We start from the raw sequence: 26858 nt of genomic DNA on the forward strand, positions 1-26858 counted from the left end.
TTAACCATCTAGTTACAAATTAACTTCATTAAATAAGTTATTAAAAGAAAATAATTTGAATTAGCATGATTTCAATTTTTGAATGAATAAATATAATAATGGTGCACATATATGGTTGTTTACAAGTCTTTTATAGTATTTAGTTACAAATTAATTTCATTGAAAAAGTTATCAAAGAAAACAATTAATATATCATTCAATTTTTAATGAATTTTTTAAATAAATAAGGAATCCTACGTGGCACTATCTAACTTGTCAAATTCGGCATACCAAATTTAAGCAATCCTACTTGTCATTTTCTAAAGATATATATAAATTATAAGCCAATGAGGTTTTAAAAGTCTCAATTTAAAGCGTAAAATTAAGGTTTTTTTTTTAAAAAAAATTGTTCTATTTGATTACATTGCATTGTATTTTATTATAATTATCAAATAAACCCTTAGCTTTAATGCTCATCCATATTAAATTTGAATATCAAAAAAGGGTTTTTAGATCAAGTTGATCTCAATCAAAAGGGTAAATTGGTGTTTTTCATATTTTTATAGTGAAAAATAATAACTATTATTCATATGATAATTTTTCCCTCAGTTAATTTTCTCTCTCCTTCATTTCTAATGCATTCGTTTAAGATTAGGACCAGCAACTAATAATAAAAATATATATGCAAGATTGTATTTATTTGGAATAAATGAATTTCATAAAATTTTATGGAATTTATTTATAAATCCAAATTTTTGTGTTTGATATAAAAAAAATGAAGAATTCAATTTTATAAATTTGAATATAACTAAACCAAATTTTAGGCTAAATCATTAAAAGAATCTCAAACTTTACCGATAGTTTAATTGTACTATAATTCAATTTTTTTCTCCTAATACTTTGAAATTCAACTTTATTTACATAGCATCCTAATTTCAAATTGTATCCGATTTAATAAATAAAATATTATTTTCATTGTACCATACTCTTTTTTTATGGTTAGGTTAACAAAAAAACTCACCGTTTAACAACACCCTAACTAATATTGATTAGAAATTTAAATTTACAAAAGGTTGAGTAAAATAATAAATTTTAGTTAATTATAAATATAGAATATTAGTTTAAGTTTTTGTTTTGCCATTTTTTAAACACGAAATTTTAGTTAGGGTTTATTGAAATTATACTTAAGTTAATCTTGTTAGCCGCTGTTGTTGAAAACAAAAGAAAAAAAAATATAAAAAAAATTAGTTTTTGCTTAATCCCACATCGGGGAGATAAGCAAAGTGAAGGTAGTGATTTGGCTATAAAATGGAAGCAATGTTTAGGTTTCCATACACACCAAAACTGAAACAACTCGAATTTTTATTTTCAAAGATTTTCCAATTAAATTTAATAAACCGACAGCTTGGAAATTTATTTTAATATTTTAATGCGAACACTGTGAGAAATCGAACAGAAAACCGATTGAAAAAGCCGAAAACCAATTGAAAATCAAAGATTTGGGTCGAATCGAACCGGTTCGACCCAAACCATCTAGAAACATCTCTTTCTTTTCTTTTTATCTCCAGCGCTGCACCTCTACTTCTCACCCTCACCAGCGCCCCACCTCCACTCCACCAACACAGCCACCGCGTCTCCTCCTCCCTTTCTTCTTCTTCTTCTTCTTCTTCTTTCTTTCTTTCTTTCCTTTTTCTTTCTTTCTTTCCCTTTCTTCTTCCCTGCAACTGCGTCTGCGTCACTGCCAGCAACTCCAGCAGCTCCAGCAACGTCAGCCGATCACCACCGCGCGCCAGTTGCAGTCGCACCGCCTCCATCGCGCACAGCACCGCCTCGCCGCTCCTTCGCGCGCCACAGCCAGCGGCTCCACCTGCAGCAGCGCTTCATCCTCAGCCAGATCGCAGCGCCACAGCTCCTCGAGTTCATTGCGCCACCATCCTTGCTGTCCAGTAGATCGCGCCACTTGCTCGCAGTCCTGATGCGCGTAGCTCCGATCTAGCACGCGTAAGCCTTTCCGATCTAGCAAAATTCAACAAAAATTATACTTGGGGTATAGAGCAATTCTTGCTAATTCTCAGAATTTATTTTAGTAATTTGGGTATAATTTAACTTAGTAATTTTAGTTAATTAAATTAATTTTAGTAATCTGGATTAGTTAATTTAATTTAGCAAATTTGATTAGTTGAATTAATTTAATTTAGTGTTGATGAGTCGATTAATAAAAATATATTTGATTAATTAAAATTAAATTCTGGTAGTAAATAAAATTGTTGGAAAATTATGATTTATGGAATTAAAGAAAAATTAATATAGTTGATGTGGATAAATGTGGAGGATGGGAAAAATTAAATTGATGGAGGATGGAAAATTTAATTGATTGATTGCCCGATGGATGGGCTGTGTGATTTGGAGATATTAAATACATTGTTGATAATTTAACAGGTGGATAGTCCAATTTTTAGGGGAGATGCTGCCGAAATTTCGGTAGAAAATAAAAACACATTCAGACGAAAACAAATAAAATAGAGTTAGATAGAAAAATAAAATTTTAGTACAGAAAATAAATTAAATATCGAGATTTATTTACGTAGAAAAATTTAGAATATAAAATAAAAATTCTTAGAATGGTAAAGAAATATTGTCTGATAGAATTATTTTCTTTTGTGTCGTTCTTCCTTTTCTTAGATCGCCCGGGTCCATCCAGTGCTCCTCCAAGACAACATCAAAGCTGGAATTTCGCTCTCTATCACTGTGAGTAATAATAAATAATGCATGTCAACACTGCATTTGCATAACATTACATTTTTATATATTTACATATTGTATTTTCTCAAATATATTATGTTATGATCACTATAATTATACTTATGCATAATTGTGCATTTGGATGAAATTGGTGTATTATGATAAATGAATTGTTTGATTATTTGTGCTGTGTATATACTGTGCTCTGTTTGTGTGGAGTTAGGATGAAGTGGGTCACCCTGGGTTTGTGAGGACGGTCGATAAATATGGATCCTGATGAACTGATGAAATTGGACCGTCGGCCGGGTAAATGGGAGATCGGCGCCCCCGTGTGCACCTGATGAATTGATGAAATGATGTTGATGAGATGGAAAAGAAAAGAGAGAATGTAAAATAAAATATTGAGAGGACTGGTCAAGTGAGGATTAGACCGGTCGGCCAGATATGGGGGATTGGCTCCCCGGGTGCACATGTTTGAGAGGATGGGCTGTTTGAGAGGACGGCTCGTCGGGGGTTTAGGTGACGCCACTGACTAATTTCCACGTGATGTGATTATTTGAAGGTGATATTGTTTGTGGGTGCTGATGTAATGTCATATGATTGACTGTTGTGTGTTCATTCAGTATACTAGAGTGCATTTTGCTTGACTGTATGTGGTGTGTATTATTTATTATTATTCACTGAGTTGCAAAACTCACCCCCCCTTCTCTCCAAACCTCCCAGGTACTAGGAAGCAGCTGATTCGACTGAAGCTCTGCAATCTTCTCCGCAGAGTTACAAATGTAAACTTTATATTTCTGTTATTTCCTTATGGATGTATAAATTATTCTATTATCAGATTATTTTTGAACTCCGCAGTTATAGGGTTGTGTATTAATATTGGACTTATTGTTAGCACTACACTATAAATTAAATATTATGTAATTAGCTGCAGGTGAACCAGTAAGCCCTTATTGTGATTATAATTTATTGTGAATAGGCCCAGGTTATATATTATGTGTTATTTGAGATTGGGCCAGACGTTTATATATGGGTTTACTGTTTTGAAGAAATCGGGACAGATAGGTCGATAGATTAGATGAGTTAGGCTTACTACGGGCCTCGGGGGCCTTAAGCTTACCTGGGCCCTAGTGCCGGTCCGTCCCACGGAATCGGGTCGTGACAAAAACACACCAAAAATACTTGAATGTGTTTTATATTAGGGATTTAGAGCAAGTCTCTTGGAGCATAAAATATTTGGGGTGTTTTGAGGGTATCGGGTAGAAAAATATTTTGTAATTGTGGTTGTAACAATTTGCCGCATAGTGAATATTTTTCTTGATTGTCGTTTGACAACGGCCGTGGTTTTTCTCCACTTGGGGAGTTTTCCACGTTAAACTATCGTGTTCTCTTTAATTTCTCAGTTATTATTTTATTTTCTCATTTGTTCCTGCTTGAAGCCGATCCGAAGGGCGGGAAAAATAGCGATTTTCCCAACAAGTGGTATCAGAGCCAAGTTGTTAGGCGGAGCTTTTAGTGTTAAAATAATTCTTGTAATTATAAGTATGCTCTGTGGTTGCGGCTTAGTCTGATCTTCCACATCAGAAATACTGTTGTTAGAAATTATTTTATTTTAAAAGCAGGTGGAGTTTTGGAAGTCTTGAAGCGGGTGGAGCTTTGCTTTGGTGTGCTTGAGTATCGGTGGTGAATGTCCTGACGATAATTATTGAAGTTATTCTATTCTGATAATATACCGTGCACGTAACTTCTGTCTAGAAGGCCGGATTTTAAGTGGGACCACTTGTGACCCCTCCGTCCAACTGAGATTTTACGTGGAATGGTAATATTGTCTAGGAGATCATTGTGATCTTTCCTGGTTATTGCCGAATCGGTTTACTTCACTAATTATTGGGTTCACTGTTATAAGCACAAGTAAGCATGTCGGCTATGAGATGTGAGATTGAGAAATTTGACGGGAGAATGAATTTTGCACTGTGGCAAGTGCAAGTCAAAGACGTGTTGATTCAGTCTGGACTGCATAAGGTTTTGAAGGGTAAACCAGTCAGCGGAAAGAATTCAGGAAAAGACAGTAGCAGTGGAGACTCAGAAAAATCCAAGATTAGCGATGAAGAATGGGAGGAGCTGGATATCAAAGCGGCAAGTCAAATTCGCATGTGTCTAGCAAAAAATGTTCTTGCTAATGTGCTTGGATTGTCCACGACAAAGGAGTTGTGGGAGAAACTGGAAGAATTGTACCAGGGCAAAAATATATCCAACAGGTTATATTTGAAGAAGCAATTTCATACGTTGAAAATGGTGGAAGGTACAAAGCTATCAGATCATCTGAGTGTTCTTAATGACATCGTCTCTGAATTAGAAACTCTTGGAGTGCAAACCGAAGATGAAGATAAAGCTCTCCGACTCATCCTGTCACTTCCTTCGACATATGAGCACATGAAACCTGTTCTGAAATATGGTAGTAAGGAAGTGATGTATGCAGATGTGGTTAGTAAGCTCCTTACTGAGGAGAGAAGATTGAATGAAATGAAAAATAAATCATATGAGGATTCAACTTTATTTGTCGGTACCAAGAAAAAGAATAAAAGCTCTGGAAAGAGGAAGGTTGTCTGCTGGATTTGTGGTCAAACTGGACACGTGAGGAAGGATTGCCCGAACGGTGGAGCTGATTCGGCTAAAAGCTCTAACGTTGTTGCTGCCAATGAGATCTCCTGTAGTGAAGGAGATGATGTGTTCTCTCTGTAATTGAGAGATGTGTGTCCTCATCGCATGATTGCTACCCGTTAGGATGCCATGAAAGAGGACAGATTATTGGTAGCTGGTCCACGAAAATGCGCACGGCATTGGTTGACAGTTGATGCAAAGTGTGTGGTAAAAAAAAAATATGTCGATGGCTAATGAACTCTCGGAAAAGTCAACAGGAGGGTTGCACCATAAACTATTAGCGGTATCCGACATGGCCAATGGAAAATTCTTGGAGTCGGTAAAGTGGTTCCAAGTGGCGATACTCTTTTATAGTGGAGTATGATAATTCTTGGCGATAAGAATTATGATTGTCGGTAGCAGACAATGTTGTGTTTTTTTTATTTTATTTTCAAGGTGGAGATTGTTAGCCGCCGTTGTTGAAAACAAAAGAAAAAAAAATATAAAAAAAAATTAGTTTTTGCTTAATCCCACATCGGGGAGATAAGCAAAGTGAAGATAGTGATTTGGCTATAAAATGGAAGCAATGTTTAGGTTTCCATACACACCAAAACACACCAAAAATACTTGAATGTGTTTTATATTAGGGATTTAGAGTAAGTCTCTTGGAGTCCCTTGGAGTATAAAATATTTGGGGTGTTTTGAGGGTGTCGGGTAGAAAAATATTTTGTAATTGTGGTTGTAACAATTTGCCGCATTGTGAATATTTTTCTTGATTGTCGTTTGACAACGGCCGTGGTTTTTCTCCACTTGGGGAGTTTTCCACGTTAAACTATCGTGTTCTCTTTAATTTCTCAGTTATTATTTTATTTTCTCATTTGTTCCTGCTTGAAGCCGATCCGAAGGGCGGAAAAAATAGCGATTTTCCCAACAAATCTCTTATAAAAATATATTTTATTCATTATAATGTCATTTTATCTAGAGATATATCATATGAATAAATAAAAAGTATTTTATTTTTAAGATGAATAGATTACTTTTTATTTTAATATTTATGTATATAAATATTAATCTTTATCCAGGAAAATAATTTTATTTATTAAATTGAGTACAATTCGAAAAAAGAATATTATTGTAATTAAAATTTAAGTTTATGGTATTAGGAGAAAAAGTTAGATTTACGGTACAATTAAAATTACCCGTAAAGTTTGAGGTTTTTTTTAATGATTTAGCTCAAATTCTACGGAAAAAATTTCCAAAATGAATTCTACAAATTTAAAAAGCTTACACTTCGTTTGATATAAATAAATTCAAAAAATATGGAATTCATTTCTAAATAAATGAATTCTAGTAAAATTCATCTGTGAATGATTTTTCATTATTTGGCATGATTAATTAAAAATATGTAATTCAATTGATTCTACATAATTATGTATGAAATAAATTCATAACTGAAAATTCATTTGCTTTTATTTTTTAAAATATCCTCGAAATAGTAATTTCACAAAAATAAATAATAATACCAATTATATTTATATTATGCTATATAATTTTTTTATATTTTTATTAAAATAAATATATAAAATAAAGTAATATTAATAAAATTATTACATTTAATTAGTGATAAATGTATATTTAACTTGAATCTATATATTTATATATATTAATAAAATAAATATATCCAATTCCATAGAATTGAAATCTATATTTTTTTTTCACATAAAAATTTTTCATTAAATTTTTTTGATTTTAAATCAATCAAAAAATTAAATTTTTGGTAAATTGTAGTATACTGCGATCGAGTTATGGGGGAATTCAGCATTATTCCGAACTAAGAATAATCCTCAGCGACAGTGGGCCATAGTCCGGACCCCATCGCCTGTTCAAGCGGTTATAACTCAGATCCTTCCTGACCCGAATAGGTTGGTGGTGCAGTTTATATATAAGTAAAAACTCAAAACGAAATCGCGAAGAAATTTTGAAGTGAAAACTAAGACATGAGACCTAACATTGTTACCGAGGTAAGCTTTCGATCTTTTACTTTGTCATTTTCCTTTATTCACCTTTCAATTTCAGTGCTTTCTGTTAGGGTTTCATAATTCCTCTGCTTATTTGGTTGCTCGTAAAATGCGGGGAAAAAATAAATGGAAACGGAAAATTTTAACCTCAATTTCTCAAAATAAGCTGCATATATAGATGTACTGCTAATGATTGACCCAAGGCTCTACTGAACTCTCTTAATTACTATTTCTGTACTTGGTTGACGATATTCTGTTTCTAGCTTTCTTTGTTGATGTATTTTCAGCAACAGAGGAAAAAAGATTTTTTTTTTTTCGTTTCTTGCAGAATGTTCTGTTAATCTGCATGTTTGCAGCGTTTTCATATTAGTTTTGGAGCACTGAAATTATAATGTTAGAAAAAACAGAGAGAGAAATCTAATGTCTCGACCTTTGCTGAGTTAATTTGTTAAATCCCTATGTATAAGAGTTTCTCCTTGTATTGTTGAAGTTGGATGGTGAAATGTGGTTTGGTTTAATCCTTACCATGATGGTTAAAAACAAACTTTAGCTGATGCTTAGAATGATGTTAGGAAGATAAAGAAGATCAGAGAATTAAATAATTTGTTTGGCCAAATTAACTAGATTATAATATGCTGCCAGTACAAAATTAGTTGGAAAGCATGTAATATCACGTCTAGTTATCAGTTTTCATTTGGTTTTTTTTCTTTTCATCAGTTACACATGTTGTTTTTATTGGTCAACAGGCAGGATTGCCCACTAGAGTGGCGCAATGGTGGGAAAACATTCCATTCCTAACTTCAGCAGTGGTGATCATTTGTGGGACTATTTACTTTATTTGCCTTTTGATTGGATATGACTCCTTTTATGAAGTATGCTTCTTGCCATCTGCTGTTATATCACAATTTCAAGGTAAATTCCAATAAGTAAATGCATTAATAGGTGATTATGAAGAGAAGTAATCTTGAGAAATCATTTTATATGAAAACCAAATTCCCCAAGTGAACTTGTAGTTTTCCTTATTTTCTGGGCTATGTGCTTAGCAAGGCCTTGTTTAGCTTGAAATCTGGATTGGAAACTTAAGTCATGAGATTGAGACCAACCATAACCAAACTGTCCTTTTAACTTTTTTAGGCTGCTATAGGACTTTAGACAGTTATGGCCAATTAGAGACCATCAATGTCAGAATACATCATTGTCTTATATTCTTGAATATAATCCAGTTCTATTCTTGGCTTGGGAAAGGATCAGATCATGTTATTCTCTTTTCTTCATAGCACATTCTACATTTGTGATCATTGGCTTTACTCTTTTGGCGTGCAGTTTACAGGATTTATACTTCTATTCTTTTTCATGGTTCGCTGCTTCATGTGTTCTTCAACATGCTGGCTTTGGTACCACTGGGTTCTGAATTGGAGAGAATCATGGGATCTATCCGCTTGCTATACTTAACAGTTTTATTGGCTACAAGCAATGCTATATTTCATCTAATTATTGCATTGCTGGTAGCTCGTAATCCTTTTCATCAATTTCAGTATCTCATGGATGAGTGTGCCATAGGCTTCTCCGGAATCTTATTTTCAATGATGGTAATAGAAACAAGTTTGAGTGGAGTCCAGTCAAGGAGGTTTGTCTTTACTAGTTCGTGCTATGAAATTGCATTCTGAAATGTTTGCCATTAGTAATCGCTGTTTATTTGACTTTGCTACATCTTCAATGTTTTTCTCCACATAAATCAAGGCCAATTTATATTTGACATCTGCTTTTTTTCGTCAACATGCATGGATGCTTATGAATGAGATCTCTCTGATATTCTTGTATTGTCTGAGTAAAAAGTATAATGAACTTTTTGTATTTGGAACTGTGATAAAATTCCTTTTTTCTTTTATAGTCCAATATAGTTTATGTGTTTTGTTAGTTTATTCATCCAATTGAGATATAATGTATTTCCTTCCTTTTGCAGTGTGTTTGGTCTCTTTAATGTTCCTGCTAAGTGGTAAATGCTTTAACTTTTCCAACAATAAACATCACGTACACATGTACACCCATGTACACAAGTGCACGTGAATACGCATTTTATGCCTTATTATTATATTCTCTTGCATTTGCTTGAAGATGTGTAACCTTTAATTGAAATACGAGCTTCAGGTATGCATTTATCTTATTAATAGTATTCCAGCTTCTCATGACGAATGTCTCTTTACTTGGACACCTATGTGGGATCTTGTCCGGATTTGCGTGTATGTAGTCCCTGATTCTGTTTTAAATATGTCTCATTGCATTTTGTGCCACTATGTTGACATTTCTCATTCAATTTTTTTTTTTCAGATACCTATGGCATATTCAACTTTCTTATGCCTGGATCATCTTTCTATTCTTCCATTGAGTCCTCTTCTTTGCTTGTAAGTATTTGGTTAGGCAGTTTTCCTTTCCTTTCCTTTTTTTTTCTGGCTATTTAATTGGCTGAGGAGCATAAACCTCTTATTAGTTTACTGATTTGTGAATTCCTTGTTTTACTGTCAAGGTTACAACTAACAGTATGTCCATTATCAAGTGATTCAAAGAATTATAAACTTGCGTCAACTTAATGAAATGTATTTGTATGTGCTGAGTATTTGTGGATGTGTCTTCCCAAATTTTTTTTTTTTTTGTTCTTATGTGCTCAGTTACGATGTCAGAGAACATTCTTTTATCTCTTGCTTGTGCCTTGTGATAGTTTTTAGGTCATGCTGATTGAAGCATTTGTATTATAAATGGAATTTTTCAAAGCATGATGCAGGCGTTTAATTGATCAATACTTCAGTTCTGAACCGAAAGCTTCCTAAAATTCCTAGTTTGAGGTTTCTGTTGTATTTGAACAATTAAAGCCATGTTCCTTGGTTTGCATTAGCAATGTCCTTTATTTTAACTTTACATTTCGCATTCATTTTTTATCATAGTCCACAAGTCAGTGTGATATGTTCTGTTTTTAATTTTCAGTCCTCTTGCGTGAGGCGTCCTAAATTTATTATGTGCACTGGTGGGAATCCAACAGCGCATATACCCACATATGCGGGTCAAAATACAACCTCCAGGTAAATATAAGAAGTTAGAAATTTGCTTATGACACTAAAATGTTCACTCATGCGGCATTTCTAACTTCTTATATCTAATACGCAGTGGATTGTTATCTGGAAACATGTGGAGGAACTTATCTTCATGGATGCCTCAAAGGGAAACATCTATTCAGGTACGTGTTTAGTATGGAGGTCCCTTTCATGTTGTATATAACTTGTCTATGTTACTATTATTTGGAGGCGATTACACTGGCCACTGCTGCACCTGCCCAAACAGGTAATTAAGAGTGCTTGGTAAGGAATGACCCAAACCTGGAGCAATATCAGATAAAATAATAATTCTCAAAACCTAGGCCTCTGCATCACACAATGTTTATGCTGTGCATTCTAACTTTTATAGCAGGGTCTCTGTGAAGATGCCAGTGTGATTATCATGGCAAACTTTTTGTTTGCTTATTGTATCTGTAACTTTTATGGCACTGGAAGATAGAAGGCGTTGCATTTTATTGTTAGCTTAACAAGTTGTTTTCCAATAGAATAGACAGAAATATATTGCCTTTTGCTTCTCTTGTCAATATAATCCTTAAATTTGGTAGCATGAAGTGTTTGGTATTCAGTGAATCTCTTGTTTGTTGGTGTTGTGCAGTCAATGCAAGACAGCAGGTTCCCTGGGACAGGAAGAACACTTGGTTCTGCCAATAGTACCGCTGTAAATTCAGATTCGAACCTGCAGGCTAGACTCTTGGATAATAGCAACTCAGATTTGGCTGCAATGGGCACAGTAGATAGACCGTCAGATGGAAGGTATTAGGAAGACTTCTTCCATGCATCTTATAGATCATTGCTGAGACCAAAAACTGGTGTATCCTTGGTGATTCGTGATTCTTAACTTTTCTTCCAACTCGTGGAGTGTAGATTTAAGTATTCCCAAGAAAATTGCAAGAGTTCTTGATGTTATTAGATCATTGGAAAAATTTTCAGCTAGTGTGCTTTTCAGCTGTCCTCAAATTACTTGCTCTGTAATTCGTTTACCTTTTTGTGTAGTATTCCAGAGCCAAGTGACTTTAAAGTAAGCTATGGTCTTTAATCATTTTGCTACTGATGATTCAAGCATTGAAGAATGTAGAATGTACCAGATGTTAAAACTAAAAATATACAATATTACAATAATTTTTACACATACGCGCATATATGCATCGTTGTTCTCTTCTGGAACAAACATATTAAATTTCACCAAAATGATCTAGGGAGGGATGTTCAATTATATTGTTCTCAATGTCAATATCATTGATGTCCTTGCTTGCTTCATTGTATGTTCTACGCTTTTCTGCTATCATTCTTTGCATTTTTCTTCTATTGTGAGGTCATTTCTCTTCTATTCTTTGAATGCAGGCGGTCAGCTGCTGAAAATGCAGTTGCAGTGGCTGCAGAAGGCCCTACACGCCATCAGGTTTTTCTCATTATTTTAGGAGTAGCATTTAACTGTCTGTTTTCTTCTTGTTAATCTGGATCTTAACATCTTTGTGTTTCTATGGTCGTACTGGGTTCAGGATTCAGTTGCTTCTGATGAACAAATACAAAAACTTGTATCTATGGGTTTTGAGAAGGTAAATAAGACTCTTTACTGTTTTCTTCCCATATTATCCGTTTTGGATACTTACCTATGTGAGTATATGCACTAGGCCAATGTGAAAGTGTTATTTTAAAAAATTGTCTAATAAAATTAATTTTATGATCATATTTGCATAATATAAAGTCACTTTTGCATTAAATAATTGTCGACTAAAAATTACCTTCATGATCTTATATTCATAAATAAAGTCACTTTTATATCTATATTTCCTTAAATGTGATATGCTCTCAGTAGCCAGTTATATATACATAGCGTATGCAAGTAATTCCCGCTATTTAAAGGGAAGAACTGTGAGGATACAAGGTTGCATATGTTTAAAATGTAATCAAAACGACATTTGGAACTTCTGATTCAAAATTATTATACACTTGGCAGATGGGGATGGTAGGTTTACCCAAAAGGAAATATTGATATGTTCGAGTTGCTAATGCAAATGCCTTGGCTAATTTCAGACACAAGTAGAAGTCGCACTAGCAGCTGCTGATGGGGATCTTAATGTTGCTGTTGAGATTCTCATGAGCCAACAGGTGTGTATACAAGAGTTGTAACTTTAAAGTGATATTAATTCTTTTGGTTGTTTTGATTCTGAGTGCAGAGAACGTGCCAATTGATTTGCAGGGATAAACTGTGAAACAATTATCTCATTGCAGGGATAAACTCTGCCAACCTATTTGCAGTCTATTTTGTGGATACAATGTGCATTGATATCATTTTTGGCACAAGTAGGTCGAAAGAAGAAAATATTCTGAGCAAAAAACGATGGCTAACTTCTGTTACAAGAAAGCGCTAGAAGACTTATATTCTTGTAGGATATAGTTGCATGAATATTGAAATTCAATCAGAATCCGAAAGACTGCTGTTATACCGACAATTTTTAATTCCTTTTGTATCAATTTGATAATAGAATTGTTTATCATTTGGGCGACTTGTACAATTCTAGTATCTTTATGGCTGTATAAATGTTTTGACAAGTTGTACATTACATGTATACAATTCCTCGAGCTTGACACTTTGAATCCCATCCGCAAAATGCATGTGGTGTGTGATTGACTTGCTGAAATATTATTTTCAATGAACTTTGAATTGGTGTAAAATTGGAACTCATTTATAAAATTTAGGGTACAGTTGATTCATTTTTGAATTTATCAGATTTAGGATACAATTAATAGTTTTTAACACAGTTTGGGTAAAATTAAAAATTCATGCAAAAGTTTGAAATTTTTGTAATTAGGCTTTTTTCTCTTTTCAATGTTGCTTTCGTATCTTTTTAACCCCACTTTGTTATTTATATTATACGTATTTATAATATTTATCCCTTTAGTGAACTTTTTTAGATGATATACCTGACGAATTTTGTTTATGTATATGCATATATTTGTGTAATAAAGATGAAAAATATCTTTTTTTTTTTTTTTTTTTTTTTTTTGGGTGCAAATAAGCCTCATTAATGATTACAATCTGACCACTACTGCTAAAACTAAATAAGCCCTTAGTCATATCATTTCCATGTAAGATCGTGAGGTGCAGAATAAGATCCCATTAAAATTTCCCTTCTATTGTGATATTCTGAAGTCATCTGTTCCTTTCCCATCATCCTGCAATAGAACAAACAAGGAATACTTTCAATACATGATAATTTGCTAAACCAGCAGAACCAAAGTTCTTCTCCAGCCAAACTCAAGCAATTATAGGCGAGCCAATGAACCTTTATATTATTAATGCAACCTTTTGCAAAATGGCCTTGTTCTCCACATTTGAAGCAGGTAATAGATCCTTTTGAACCATTGTTTGGTTCAAACAAGTTTTTGCATTCCTTTCAGAATAACATCTGTTAGATTCGTCTGCATCACATTTTCATAAGTTTCAAACGAGTATAATTTGCAACTTACAGAACCCAAATGGCCGGATTCTCCACAGTTATAACAAGAAAGTTCTGTTGGACTCAAATTTGGAAAATCAGGACAGCACAGATGACCAAATTTCCTGCATACATAACATTGTATTTCCTGTTCACATCAGAAAAACAGCCGGCATTCAACATGTTTATGAAACTCCATTTCACATTGAGTTTAGCCTGACGTTTCAAAATTAAGTTTTGCCTGACATTCTTTTGACTGCTTTTGACAACTTGATGGTTCGGGGGAAAAAATGATTAATTTGACGCTTTAATAGCAGCTTGTCAAGAGTAACTTAACCATACTTCCAAAATGGAGATATAATGGAAAACACATTAAGAATTGATTTAAAAATTGTATATACCTTGAGATCATCAAGTGAAGAATCACTCCTACATGAAAACATGTCATGCCCAGAACCCCAGCATCGTAAACAGGTATCAGGGTTTGATTGGTTTTCTTGGTCTTTCTCGAGCTGGAGGATTCTCCTCTGCTAAGATATCAAAGATTACTTGCAATGAGTAATAATTGAAGTGTAAATTTCCATATCATTAATATTTCCTTTCCACTCAAGAGAACGCACAAAGTATAATCCTTCTTCTTGTTTCATTAACCCCTTTTCCAATATGCAAAATTTTAGCATAGAGACAGAGAAACTAAAAACTAAAAACAGAATTAATACCAAAAAAGTCCTTTTGAGTTTATTCAAAATGGAAGGTTGCATACTAGACCTGTTTGCAACGCCTCCAAATGTGCTCAGAACTCCCACAAACAAAACTCGGCTTCTTCTGGTTTCGCAGCTTACATCTTACTGCTACATAACCTTCTTCCCCACAAGAGGAGCATGCCACCCGGCAATCACTTGGAGGATCAAAGTATCTCGGTTTCTGCTAAGACTAGACTTGCTTATTTATAACCATAAGACTATTACCAAGATGAAAGTAATATAAACCAAATAGAAATCATACTCACAAGTAGCTGACGTAGCACAATATTGTCTTTCATCTCAAATGATTCTGTTTCAATGTTTTCAACTGTATTTATATGCTTTGGAGCTTCTTTTGCAGTATCAACCTGAACTGGAAAAACTTACAATCAGCCAACAGAGATAACTACTTTTAGGAATATATTTGTTAAACAGTAATAAAATACAATGTAATTAGATATATTTTTAGAATGAAAATGCATTTGATTACATTCCTTTACGGCCTTCATATCTAGTATGCATTGACAGACTTCAAATGCAACCACTACTCAACAGGGTTGGTTTAGTTAGTTGAGTTGGTAAAGATGGGGGCTTTGTTTCCTTATCAACTAGGTTCGACGCTATTGAGAAGCACTCTAAAAACAATTATCTAGACTGATGTGGGAGAGGGCACACTATTTAATTAAACTATCACATATGCCTAACATAGTAAAAGGGAAAAAAACCTATAGTTCAATGACATAGTGCTTTGATTGAAACCAGGATATAATATTAATGTAAGCTTCAAAGGCTCAAAGGTTTAATTCTGATGTGGGTAATCAAATAGGTAAAAGAAAAAGGTCAATCAAGTTACATTGCCTTTTGTCCCTTTGACTTCATTTCTGTCATTGAAAACTTCTCTGCAGGCACTTCAATAACTTCATTGCTCTTCAAAGAGGAAGAAAGATCAATTACATCAGCAAAGTTGAATTTCTCACTTACTGCCAACGCTTTTGCTTTTTCTAACGATATTTGATCTCCGTCCTTTTCACTTGATGTTGAAGCATCAATATAAAGCCAAGAAATATATGCAAAACATGGCTAATTAAGTTCTCAAATGCGATTATTAAGGATATTCTCAATATAAGTTTTGGTGTTGGCTCAAGAAACATAAGTTTTTCAATGATATCCCTAGAGCCAGATTATGTGTTAATAAAGTGATGTACTACTAACAAAATAAGAATCCAGCTAAAGATGATTTTATTCTAATGCTCTAATTGTTTTGATCCTTGCTTATTGCCTGCTCAATGCAAAATCACTAAATATTCATATAACAAAGCTCATGAAGCAAAAAATTGATATAAAAACATATGAAAAAGAATTGAATGATAAATTAAGAAATCACTACAGGTCAAATTAAGCAAAAGATTGGATATCAAAATTCAAGATTCAGTAATTTGAATCTTTAGGTTCTTATAGCTGTAATTGATTATAAATTTTCACAAATCATTTTATGAAAAAATAACAAATTCTAATAACTTTCTTCTATCATTATCATTTTCTCACTCTATAGGTATATATCTAGAAAATAAAGGAAAAAGAAATTCAATCGATATTAATAAAAAAAAAAAAAAGGAAATTAGTAGCAAAAACCTACACACAGCTTCAATTGTCATTGAATCTTGAATTAGAAACTGAATTAAAAAGAGAAATTAGAATGTAAAAAAGAAGAAAAGAACCTAGTTACCTTATTATTGTTTTTCTCATATCTCTTTCTCTTTCTGCTCTTACTATTGATAAGAGCTTGTGCCTCCAGCCATATTGTAGTTTTTCTCATCTCTACTCTCTCTCTCTCTCTTATTCACTTCTTGCTAGCTGCTATCATATGTTTATGGGTTTTTTCGTTCTCCTTGTTTCCTTCACTCCACTTTCATTTTCTCAGTCTTTACTGCGTTTTCTTTCTCTGGAAAATGAGATAGAAACTGGTTTTTTTTTTTTTTTAGATGCCTCTTTCTCTTCGTCACACTGTAAATATTACCAATACCCAAACCATATGTGTTTTACCGTTGCTGCTCTTTTCATGTTTTCTGATCAGCGGAATCTTCATGATTTGTTTGATTTAACTGAATATTAACTGACCATGTGACCATGACTAGGTACAGTTGAAAACCGTTTTTCTTTTTCTTTTTCTTTTGCGGTTATATGATTTACTCTTAAGTAGCTTTTATGGGAAAATTTTATTTCTGCTCATCCTGTACTCCAACAAATCTTCTAATGGTAATTACTATAAATAAGAGTTCTTTTCGTATGTTAAAAGATCTGCAAATCCTATTAACTATGATAGTTAATTTTATATTTAATCTATATGAGCAATGAAATATTATTTTTTATTCAATGGCTCTGTAATCTATATTCTCAAGATTTTGATATCATTAATAAATTTTACTTTTTAAAGAAATATAACATTTGCCATTAAATAAGAAATAAAACAGCAATACTGGTCTGCAGAATATTTATCTACAATGGCAGCCAGTTACCCCTTGGTTCACACTATCTCCAGGAAGCTCCTAATGGGTTAAGTACTTGGCTTGGCTTGTACATGATACTGTGGGTGTAGCCTACTCTAGGCTGTGTATTTCTTCTTAAGAGCAGCAGCTCTCATTTTATTCACAAAAAAAAAAAAAAAAAAAAAAAAAAAAAAAAAAAGCAATACTGAGCCATAATTTTTTTAATTGAGGGTACGAGTAAAAAATATTCACCTTGTGTTAAAAAGTTTTTTTCCCTTTATAAGGCTTTTACGCACTGTACTTTCCCTTGGTCACTGTATTTTTCAATCGATGTGAATTATTATTATTATTTTTTTTTCAAAAACATAATTTTAGTATGGCAAGTGTAAATGACAACGCATATTCATGTTCCTATATATAAAAAAAAAAAGAAGAAGAAGAAGAAGTCCTAACCTGTTAAACCTACTGCATTATATAACGTTTATGTGATCACTGACACCCGCGAGACTGTGATACATGTTAAAGGCTGCGGATTAGATGGTAAGATCTTGTGGGCAGTGGAGCCACAGGCTTTGCTCACGGGACTTGTACTGACACTGAGTGTAAATAACCTTAACTGACATGACATCTTAACTCCACGTCGAAAATGAACATTAATATTCTCCATTCAGATTCACCACCAACTCAAACTTGGGTTGGGTTGGGCTTTCAGACATCCAAATTTGGCCGGCCCACTTCAAAGGAAAGAATGTCTTTTTATAGGGGTAATTACAAGTAAAGACCTCAGTTCAAATTGATTCTCATTGATGTCGCATCAAGCAAGAATTAAAACCTTAAGAAAATGTTCTTTTAGATTTATTTTTTTTGTTCCGATTGATCAGACGATCAAAGTACTAAAAAATACAATCTCTTATACACAATACAAATACTAAAAATTAACATTCAAATGCACACACAGTACATACATAGTTTAATAATGTCCAAAAATATTCACTACTTGTCGATTTCCTTTGGTGGCTTCACAATAAGGATGGGGCATTTTGCATGATGGGCACAATAGTAACTTACACTGCCCAACAATGCCCTGCAATTAGTAAAAATAAATTAGATTGAAACAATCAAATCTATTTTCTTATTGATAATAAAAGGATTTTGAACCGGGCGAACCGAGTAAGCCAAAGACTGAACGGCACAAAAGACCGAACGGCACAAAAGAACGAATAGCTAGTTAAAGCCGGTCAAAGCCTGAGCAATATCTAAATCCCATCTAAATATAGCGCTTAATGTAACTTAAATACAAAGCTCAATATAACGTTCAGTCAAACAGAGTTATTGAAAGTTATCAATGACCAATATTCTTGTTCAGTCAAACAAATTCATTGAAAGTTATTAATGACCAATATTCTTGTTCGGCTTTCATGATTAAGATTTTTATCATAAAATTCGTTTGGTCAGTTACAGTCTAAATGATACTATAAATAAGTGTATAAGAACAGGGAAAGATTATCAGATTTCAAATTAATAACAAACACATCCTTTGAGTATTTTCTCAGTTTGCTCTCGTCACTTATTATTGCATATGCATTTGTTTATAAAAATTAGATCAATTTTATAAAATCACTTCTCGGGTAATTATAATTATATCTGTAAAAACGTTACTTCGTGGAAAAGAGATTGAAACAATAAGAAACGAGACCTCTTAATTTTCCCAAGACCGCGGCTGCCAACCACAACGAGATCAACCTGCATTTGCTCTGTAGCTTTACAAATCATGTCCTTCGCATCCCCTTCAAGAATTAGACTTTCTGCTTTCACCTGCATAATTATATAGTTAATGCATTAATATTTAATTACTTGAGGATATAGTAATTAATGCCTCATTACTTAATTGGAAGATACTAATTAATTAGTAGTTACCATTTTTTCATCGCACATCTTTAATGCTCGGGAGACTATTGCTGCAGAATTTTCTTGCTGAGCTTTCTTCACAGAATCCGCTATTGAAGACGGTGTGTAAAGAGCTGCTTTAAAAAAAAAAAGGTAATTAATGAATTTATTTGCATGTTTTTTCATGTGCATATTGTATACAAGTAAATAACTATGTTAAGAATAATCGCTCTGAAAAGGATTAGTTTCTTGTCGTACCCTTAAAGGGAGGGTTAAAGAATATAAAAAAGTAAATAACTATGTACAGAAAAGGGTTTTAAAAATTAAACCTGCTCCAGCAGGACCAAGAGGGACGATACTAGTCTGGAAAGAATGTTGGACATGAACTAGTGTAACCATATCTGAATCTTGACTAACACCTTTGATTATAAGGTTATCAAGGGTCCATTTTAGAGCATAGAAGCTCGTATCACTCTCATCAAGTGCCACCATCACCTTCTTCTTCTGCCTCTGCTCCTGCTTCTGCTCCATTAACACTGCACCTTCTTCTGTCTCCATTCCCAAAGACTTATTTTCTCTCTCAATTTATGTCTCGGAGTTAGTTTTAATATGTACATATATGGTCAATAGGATACAGTTGAGGCGTCATGTGGAGTCTTTGTTTGATTGAAATTTGGACACATGGTGTTCATGCAGGTGCAAAGTTACAAACGTTTCATGCATGGAAAAACAAATGGCTGAGCTCAGCTGCGAGGATTATGTTTGTTAAAATGCCTAGCTTTAACGGGAATTTTCATTTGCTACTTATATCTTGTCAGTCTTTGCATTTGTACGGGGAGTTAAAGATCTCTGATTTACATCACCTGTTGAAGTTAATCATATCTATAATTAAATTATATTTTTTATCTTTCTAAAATTAACTATTTAATCCTTTAAAAAAAAAAAATACAATCATACATCCTCTTGCTCTGGTCTCATTTAGCTAATAAGTCCTTCGGTTTAAAATTTATAGTTTTGCTATTGATTTTCAATAGAAAGACCAAAATGCCGTTTATTCTATTCCTGCTGCACTTATATAAACAAATTTTTTAATAAATTAAAAAATTAAGTTTTGACTTAGCATATAAAGTTTTTTAATCTTTTTCATAATCACTAAGATGTATTTTTTTGAATTGTCTCAAATCATAGACGAAGTAATATATTTTAAAAAATATATTAAATAGTTGACTTTAGAAATTCGTCCCAAGATAAACATTTTAGTCCTTAAGTTGCAATATTAAATTATTCTATTTATAGTCATTAAAAATTATAAAATGACTTGAACAGTTTGGTCTATACTGCCATTAGTCTTTGATCGTACCTAAAATATTTTTCAAGCGTCGTCTTCAAACACTCCTTCTACGCATTCTAGAAAGGGATTTGAAATTCTTCCGTTTCCTCTAATTCCAGGAAATTGGAAAAGCAGACCTTTGACAGAATGAATTACATTCAATAACAGAAAAAAATACACATTTTTTTAATTTTATATTTTCCCATACAGCTCATAGAAATAAAATTACATATTTAGGCCCCCCACCCCCCCCCCCCCCAACCAAAAAAAAAAAAAAATACTGTTATGATTTCCCCTAAGTTATAAAACATTATACTGCAAACATGATAAATACGCACATCCGACCCAACTGTTGGTTTTCAATTCTAATGTCTAATCTGAAAGGCCCTTCTTCAGAAACTGATTTGGTACTATTGTTTCGAGCCAATTCGATACAGATTTGGAGTGGTAGAAACATGAAATCGGACACAACCGGTCATGGTCATTCCGGTCCAGTTCAAATCAAAATTCTCAACCTGATTTTAATTCAAACCAGACCCGTAATTACCTTACCTTAGCCCAAGAAAACAGGGTTGATTACCAGGATAACTACTTAAATGTTAAAACAAGTAAACAAAGCTAAACTATAGTTTACATTTTGTAATAGTAATTGTGACCAAAATATTCACTGGTTGCTGGCGGTCTCCTTTGGTGGCTTCACGATAAGGATGGGACATTTTGCATGATGGGCACAATAGTCACTTACACTGCCCAAAAATGCCCTGCAATTAGTGAAACAGGTAAAATTAATTTCCATTAATTGAGAAGGCTAAGAATAAAAAACTGGTAAAATACTCGTGTGCCCATTCAATTATTCCATTTGCAACAATATTACTATTATATTTTAAATATATTATGTACAATTATAATCCTTTTATTTACTAATAAAAAGCGTTAAAAATGGTAAATATACAAAAATGTCCTGCAGATCCGGTATCCGAAAATCACTCATCTCGGACTGCATCGAAATCACTCATCTCGCACTGCGTCGTCGAACTTGAATACCACAGAGTCGGGCTTGAATTCCTCGAGGTAGAGTCCATGTAGAGGTGACTCGAGGTAGAGTCCATGTAGAGGTGACTCGAGGTAGGGTGGCGACGGTTCCGGAACTGCAGGTTTCGATTTGAGAACCAAACCGAAAATTAACGGTTTCGGTTCCTCAACGGTTCTAAAATCGAGGATTTTGGCCCGTTCTTCGGCTGGTTTTCCGACAGTTCCAGCCAGTTTCTGACAGAACTAGAATCTTCGGTTCTAACTGGAGCTGGAACCGCCAGCTCATAGTTCCAAACTGGTGGAACCGAAATCAAATCGGTTTGGATGGGTTCTGGTTCCGGTTCGGACCGGTTCCAAACCTATGATTCTGGTCCGAAAACCTGATTTTGGCCACCCTAACTCGAGGTGACTCTCTTTGCATAATAATTTTCATGCCCAAAACTCAAACTCCAAAACTCTCCAAACCTTTTGTTAAAGAGAAAACTCAAACTCCAAATTTCTTGTTAAAAGAGAAAGTATTCCGACCACTCCATGATTACTCCATATGAATGGTTGGTATGGAATCCAGTTGTTTTAGGTATAAAAACTCTACTATAAATATACCAAATACAAAAAAAAAAAAAAAAAAAAAAAAAAAAAAAAAAAAGTAGATTTGATAATTCTTCTTTCAAAAAAAAAAAAAAAAAAAGGAGATATGCTAATTTAAACAATAAGAACTAAGAAATAATTAATGACCTCTTAATTTTGCCAAGGCCACGGCTGCCAACAACAAGCAGATCAACATCCATTTGCTCTGTAGCCTGACTAATCTTGTCCTTTGCATCCCCTTCAAGAATCAGAGTTTCTGCTTTGATCTGTATAATTTAAATTTTAATTAATCCAACTTACAATATTTATTATACTATTTTCAAAAAAAAAAAAAGCTAAATAATAAAAAATAACAATTACCATCTTTTCATTGCACATCTTTAATGCTCGAGAGAGTATTGCTGCAGAATTTTCAGCTTGTGCTTTCCTTACAGACTCCATTAGCGTCGTTGGTGGGTAGAAAGCTGCTGGATTAATTAAGAAACCTGTAAGTCTCAAAAATAATTAAATAACTAAAACCTCTCCTTATTTCTAAAAATAAATTAAAAAAAGAAAAAACCTGCTCCACCGGGACCAACAGGGTAAAAACTGGGTTGGAAGGGTTGTTGAACATGAACCAAAGTGACCAAACCAGATTCCTGTAGACTAGGTTCATTTGTTGCACTAACACCATCGATAAGGTTATCAAGACTCCATTGAAGTGCATAAAAGCTTCCATCACTTTCATCAAGTGCTACCATCACTTTCATCTTCTGTCTCTGCCCTACTACTACCCTTGCACTTGTAGCTCCACTTTCCATTTCGCTGGTTAATTATTATTTTTCTTTATAATAATGATTATATAGCAGATATTTTATGTATATATGTATTTTTCATGTTCATATGTATATATATTGGATAGAGTTTTTAAGGTGGATTTTGTTTAATTAAAAATTGGACACGTGGTGTTCATGCAGATGCAACGTTCCAAATGTGCCATGACTTATGTGTAAGACAGTGGTAGATTTGAGATATTATATATAAAAATAAAAAAATTGAGATTATTTTGAAAAAAAACAAAATTAGGGTGTTTTAGGGATTAAATTGATTTTAGGGTGTTTTGTGAAAAACCTGAAAAATTAAGGATATATCTGATGATTAAGCCGTATGCACAAGTGTTCAATTATTTGTATTTTTATATTCAAGGTTATAAGTTACTTCCAAACTTAATTACCACCAAAATTTTACAAAATAAAAAATAATTCTTTCCGTTATTAAAATATAAAAATTAAAATTGTATTTTTAATACTTGCCATTTATGTTAATTAAAATAATCAATTACTAAGTATATTTTTGATTCATTTAAAGGACTATAAATAGTAGTTTAATAGTAACTGTGATGGATTAAGTATTAAAAAAAAAAAAAAAGGGAATAGTATCTAACCCTAGAATACACTTTTTGACAAAAAAAAAATTAAATAATTTAAATGGAATATACCTAAAATAAATCAAGAAGAAAGACAGGCGAATAATAGTAAGAATTTTCCTAAAAAGGAAACTATGGCGTTGTTCAGTAATAGCATTTTGGCTAAAGTCAAAATACTACATCTTTGAATTATACTATTTAATAGCATAATATTTATAGTATCATTTAGAAATCGAGAGAATGCTTGATTAAATGTTACTCTAACGTTTAGCATTTGATGATAATTAATTAAACTTTTTAAATTATTTTATATTAATATCTAATCAAATAACTACTCCCACTAAACACTTTTATTTCACATCACTATATATCAATAATTAACCATTAGTAACTTGTCGATCAGGTGTAATCTGGTTAGTTTTCATACCTCTTATTGAAGACGTAGGGAGTAAGATATCTCGAGTTCGAGGCATTTTCAATGTTTTCTGAGTAATTAATATATAATTTTGTGTACTTCCTCCATTCAAATTTTTCTGTCATTTTTAGAAGTTACTTTGGACATGTTCGGTAATTATATATTAATATATAATATATAATTTTGTTGAAGACGTAGAGAGTGAGATATTTCGAATTCGAAGCATTTTCAATGTTTTCTGAGTAATTAATATATAATTTTGTGTACTTCCTCCATTCAAATTTTTCTGTCATTTTTAGAAGTTACTTTGGACCTGTTTGGTAATGTTGGCGATTTTACAAGCGGTTACATATTTTAATAGTTGTTAACTGCTTTAATAACTATTAGCTGTTTATATAACTGTTTAGAGTAAAAATGTTCGGTAAAAATAGTTGTTTGATTAGCTCTTGAATTTAAAATGATAAAAAGAGACATTTAAATATTGAGTTATAATTTTAACTTATAGGAGAACATTAAACCAAGTATATTTAATAAAATAATTATAGACAATAAAATAAAAAAATATTATTAATTATAAGATTAGACTTCAATTTTTTTTGAAAATGATAAAGTTAGACTTTAATTAGGATTGATTTTTCTTTAAAAAAAGCTAAATAATATGATCATATGTTATTGGATATTGATTTGAGTTCATGAAAATCAAATAAAAGAAACAAAATCCTAAAATAAATAATAAAAAAAGAACTTAAATATATCTGAACTTCCACGTGAACAAATTTTGATCAGTGAAAAAAAATAATTTTAATTTTGGATTTGATACCAATTTAGATTAATGGTGTTGGGATCCACAAATTCCGATTAATTGAAAGTTTTGAGGACCACATTATATCCATTTTTTTAATTTTTTTAGAATATTTTCCTTTAATTAATTTATGTTGAGATACAGAGGTATATAGGGATATCTCATAATCTTATAGTACGTGCACTTCTTCTGTTTATAGAAGGAAATCATCCAACATGTTTTACAGAAATTGAAAATGATCTAAGACCATATTATGTGACAATCAATATTTACGGAAAATAAGAAAACCTAAAAAAAGTCTAATTTATCACTTTAAACATACGTTCTCAATAAAATAATAAAGCAAAATGTAATTTAATTCTTTATCAAACAATTTTCTTTCCCTCCTTAAAAAAACTTATCCAAACATTAAAAGAAGAACAAACTTTCTTTCAATAATATTTTCTTTCCTTTATTTTCCCATTTATTTTCTTACCTCTCTTAAAAACTTTTCGAAATCTTCTAATAAAAGACCCTGAATTTCATGAATAAAAAAAAAAAAACCTGAATTTGCAAATAAGGCGTTTAAATTTTAAATACTTGAACACCTTATGTTAAGCCAAAACGAAAGATTATTATTAGTCATTTTTAACGCAATACATCATTGATTGTTTATTTTTTAAAATAAAGTAAGGCCATAAACACATCCAACAAATTAAATTAAAAAATATTTATTATACTAAATCATTGGCTCAATCATAAAAAAAAAAAAAAAAAAAAAAGGAATTATTTTTTACCTCTAAATAAGGGTCCACCCAGTTCACTGACCGAGTCTTATTTTACTCAAATATTACATTAAGTCTTAAGGGGAAACACTTTCATTTTGAATTTTTTCCATCAATAAAGATCATGTACCCGACCTCTTAGTTAAAGAATATGAATTCTAATTATTAAGAATGTCATTTTTTAATTTCTTTTGGTTAATTTTGGCTCATGAAATGGGAAGTATACAGGAAGCTCAAATGATTTTAGGATGCTAAGAGCTGACAATTCTATTTGCTTTTTTTTTTTTTTTTCCTTTTTGAAAAAAGAAGTTGATCATATTCTGACTGGTGAAATGGGATGATAATGATCTTTTCTCTCCTAATAAGAAATATCTGAGTTTGAATCTTGGATCTAGAATCCCTTTAAACACTTGAGGAAGACCTATTTGCCCCTTTATGAACATTCCTTAGGCAAATCTGGATTAATTACTTTGTGAACCAAGTTTGAGTTTCATTTCCTTTTGCATTAACTTGATTCAATAACAACTTTATGAGATAATTGTTGTATTGGACTAATTTAATTTAATTTATTTGACGATTTTTATAATAAAAATGGAAATTTTTGGGAAAAAAAAATTACGTGTTTACGTGAAAATGGAAGTCAAGCCACGATATCGTGCACTTATCAATTTGAAAAGTTTGAAGTTAGAACTTTCTAATTTATTTTGTTGACCATTTGATGTTTTAAAGAGGTTGTGTTGGACCGAGAATCTATTAGATTTTAAAAGATTTTAAAATTTCAATGGTATTCAATTTAGATTATTTTAGAATCTATTAAAATTTTGTGATGTTAAATTCAGACTCATATAAAATCTATAAAAATATGATAATATTCAATTATGGCTTTTTAAAAGTCCATATAAATTTAATAGTATTAAAAAAATTTACTGATTTAGAAAGATTTTATAAAATTATTGATTTCGTTGGATTTTAAAGTGTTATGTATGAATAAAAGAGTTATTCACAAATCCATCATCCAACCCAAAGATTTCAAAAATCTTTTAAAATCTAACCTACTCTAGATCCAATATACCCTTTAATAGAATAAAAGCAAAGTGAGTACCCGCGAATTTTAAACTATCTGTATAGGTTTTCGTTTAAAATTTTACTATCTGTATCTATTCTAAACTCATTTAAATACCTATTTTAAGTATCTATAATCGAACTCGTTTAAATATTTACTACTTGTTTCCATTTAAAGACCCATTGAAAATATCTCTTAAATGGATATGGTACCCGCGAATATTTAACTATCCAAATTTCGAACTTATTTAAAATACATTTGTTTTATATATATAAATAATGGATAGAGTATCTAGTACTGAACCTGTTTAATATAGCAGTTAACGAAAGCGAGATTGTCGTTGACGACGCTGGCCATTGCAAACCTTTCACTGTCGATTTGTAATAAGTTGTTAAATAAGAAAATAACGATTTTGGA

At 32.3% G+C, this 26858-nt stretch overlaps 4 protein-coding genes and 1 long non-coding RNA gene across 15 annotated transcripts; 2 read left to right on the forward strand and 3 right to left on the reverse strand.

The window, feature by feature from the left end:
* The first annotated feature begins 1553 nt into the window (after positions 1–1553).
* Positions 1554–3686, forward strand: LOC149498107 (uncharacterized). The gene is made up of 3 exons (XR_016319460.1): positions 1554–2026; positions 2662–2727; positions 3445–3686. It is a non-coding gene; the product is annotated as an uncharacterized LOC149498107 (long non-coding RNA).
* A 3538-nt stretch (positions 3687–7224) lies between these two features.
* RBL15 (RHOMBOID-like protein 15) lies at positions 7225–13084 on the forward strand. 3 transcript variants are annotated; one of them, XM_012235480.4, is made up of 13 exons: positions 7225–7382; positions 8126–8291; positions 8703–9006; positions 9343–9375; positions 9528–9619; positions 9708–9781; positions 10359–10453; positions 10539–10608; positions 11082–11239; positions 11828–11885; positions 11986–12042; positions 12521–12595; positions 12687–13084. In XM_012235480.4, exons 1-13 carry the CDS (start codon positions 7359–7361, stop codon positions 12690–12692), a joined length of 1212 nt encoding a protein of 403 aa, XP_012090870.1. In that variant the 5' UTR covers positions 7225–7358; the 3' UTR covers positions 12693–13084. The 3 variants fall into 3 exon arrangements, with proteins under 3 accessions (XP_012090870.1, XP_012090871.1, XP_020540885.1); XM_012235481.4 differs by having other exon boundaries at positions 12719–13084; XM_020685226.3 differs by lacking the exon at positions 12687–13084 and having other exon boundaries at positions 12444–12567.
* A 456-nt stretch (positions 13085–13540) lies between these two features.
* Positions 13541–17880, reverse strand: LOC105648972 (uncharacterized). Of its 7 annotated transcripts, none has more exons than XR_016319568.1 (7): positions 16396–17880; positions 15528–15596; positions 14936–15037; positions 14695–14850; positions 14328–14453; positions 13774–13909; positions 13541–13663 (listed from the first exon to the last, which is right to left on the reverse strand). XR_016319568.1 is itself a non-coding variant. In XM_037639369.2 (6 exons), the coding sequence occupies exons 1-6, from the start codon at positions 16483–16485 to the stop codon at positions 13622–13624; spliced, it is 588 nt and encodes a 195-aa protein (XP_037495297.1). In that variant the 5' UTR covers positions 16486–17880; the 3' UTR covers positions 13541–13621. The 7 variants fall into 7 exon arrangements, 1 of the variants encoding a protein (XP_037495297.1); XR_016319567.1 differs by having other exon boundaries at positions 13794–13909; positions 14328–14456; XR_016319566.1 differs by having other exon boundaries at positions 14328–14456.
* A 100-nt stretch (positions 17881–17980) lies between these two features.
* LOC149498108 (uncharacterized) lies at positions 17981–19636 on the reverse strand. 2 transcript variants are annotated; one of them, XM_089717887.1, is made up of 4 exons: positions 19372–19636; positions 19073–19179; positions 18852–18970; positions 17981–18239 (listed from the first exon to the last, which is right to left on the reverse strand). In XM_089717887.1, the coding sequence occupies exons 1-4, from the start codon at positions 19598–19600 to the stop codon at positions 18149–18151; spliced, it is 546 nt and encodes a 181-aa protein (XP_089574013.1). In that variant the 5' UTR covers positions 19601–19636; the 3' UTR covers positions 17981–18148. The 2 variants fall into 2 exon arrangements, with proteins under 2 accessions (XP_089574013.1, XP_089574014.1); XM_089717888.1 differs by having other exon boundaries at positions 19073–19176; positions 19372–19633.
* Positions 19637–20696: 1060 nt separating this feature from the next.
* On the reverse strand, positions 20697–22847 carry LOC105648989 (universal stress protein A-like protein). 2 transcript variants are annotated; one of them, XM_089717505.1, is made up of 4 exons: positions 22552–22847; positions 22353–22456; positions 22140–22258; positions 20697–21133 (listed from the first exon to the last, which is right to left on the reverse strand). In XM_089717505.1, exons 1-4 carry the CDS (start codon positions 22790–22792, stop codon positions 21037–21039), a joined length of 561 nt encoding a protein of 186 aa, XP_089573631.1. In that variant the 5' UTR covers positions 22793–22847; the 3' UTR covers positions 20697–21036. The 2 variants fall into 2 exon arrangements, with proteins under 2 accessions (XP_089573631.1, XP_020540882.2); XM_020685223.3 differs by having other exon boundaries at positions 22353–22459.
* Between the last annotated feature and the right edge of the window lie 4011 nt (positions 22848–26858).

This window comes from Jatropha curcas, chromosome 2 (assembly GCF_041381405.1).
Source record: "Jatropha curcas cultivar XTBG-Jc1 chromosome 2, XTBG_Jcur_1.0, whole genome shotgun sequence".
In the NCBI taxonomy this organism is placed as follows: domain Eukaryota; kingdom Viridiplantae; phylum Streptophyta; class Magnoliopsida; order Malpighiales; family Euphorbiaceae; genus Jatropha; species Jatropha curcas.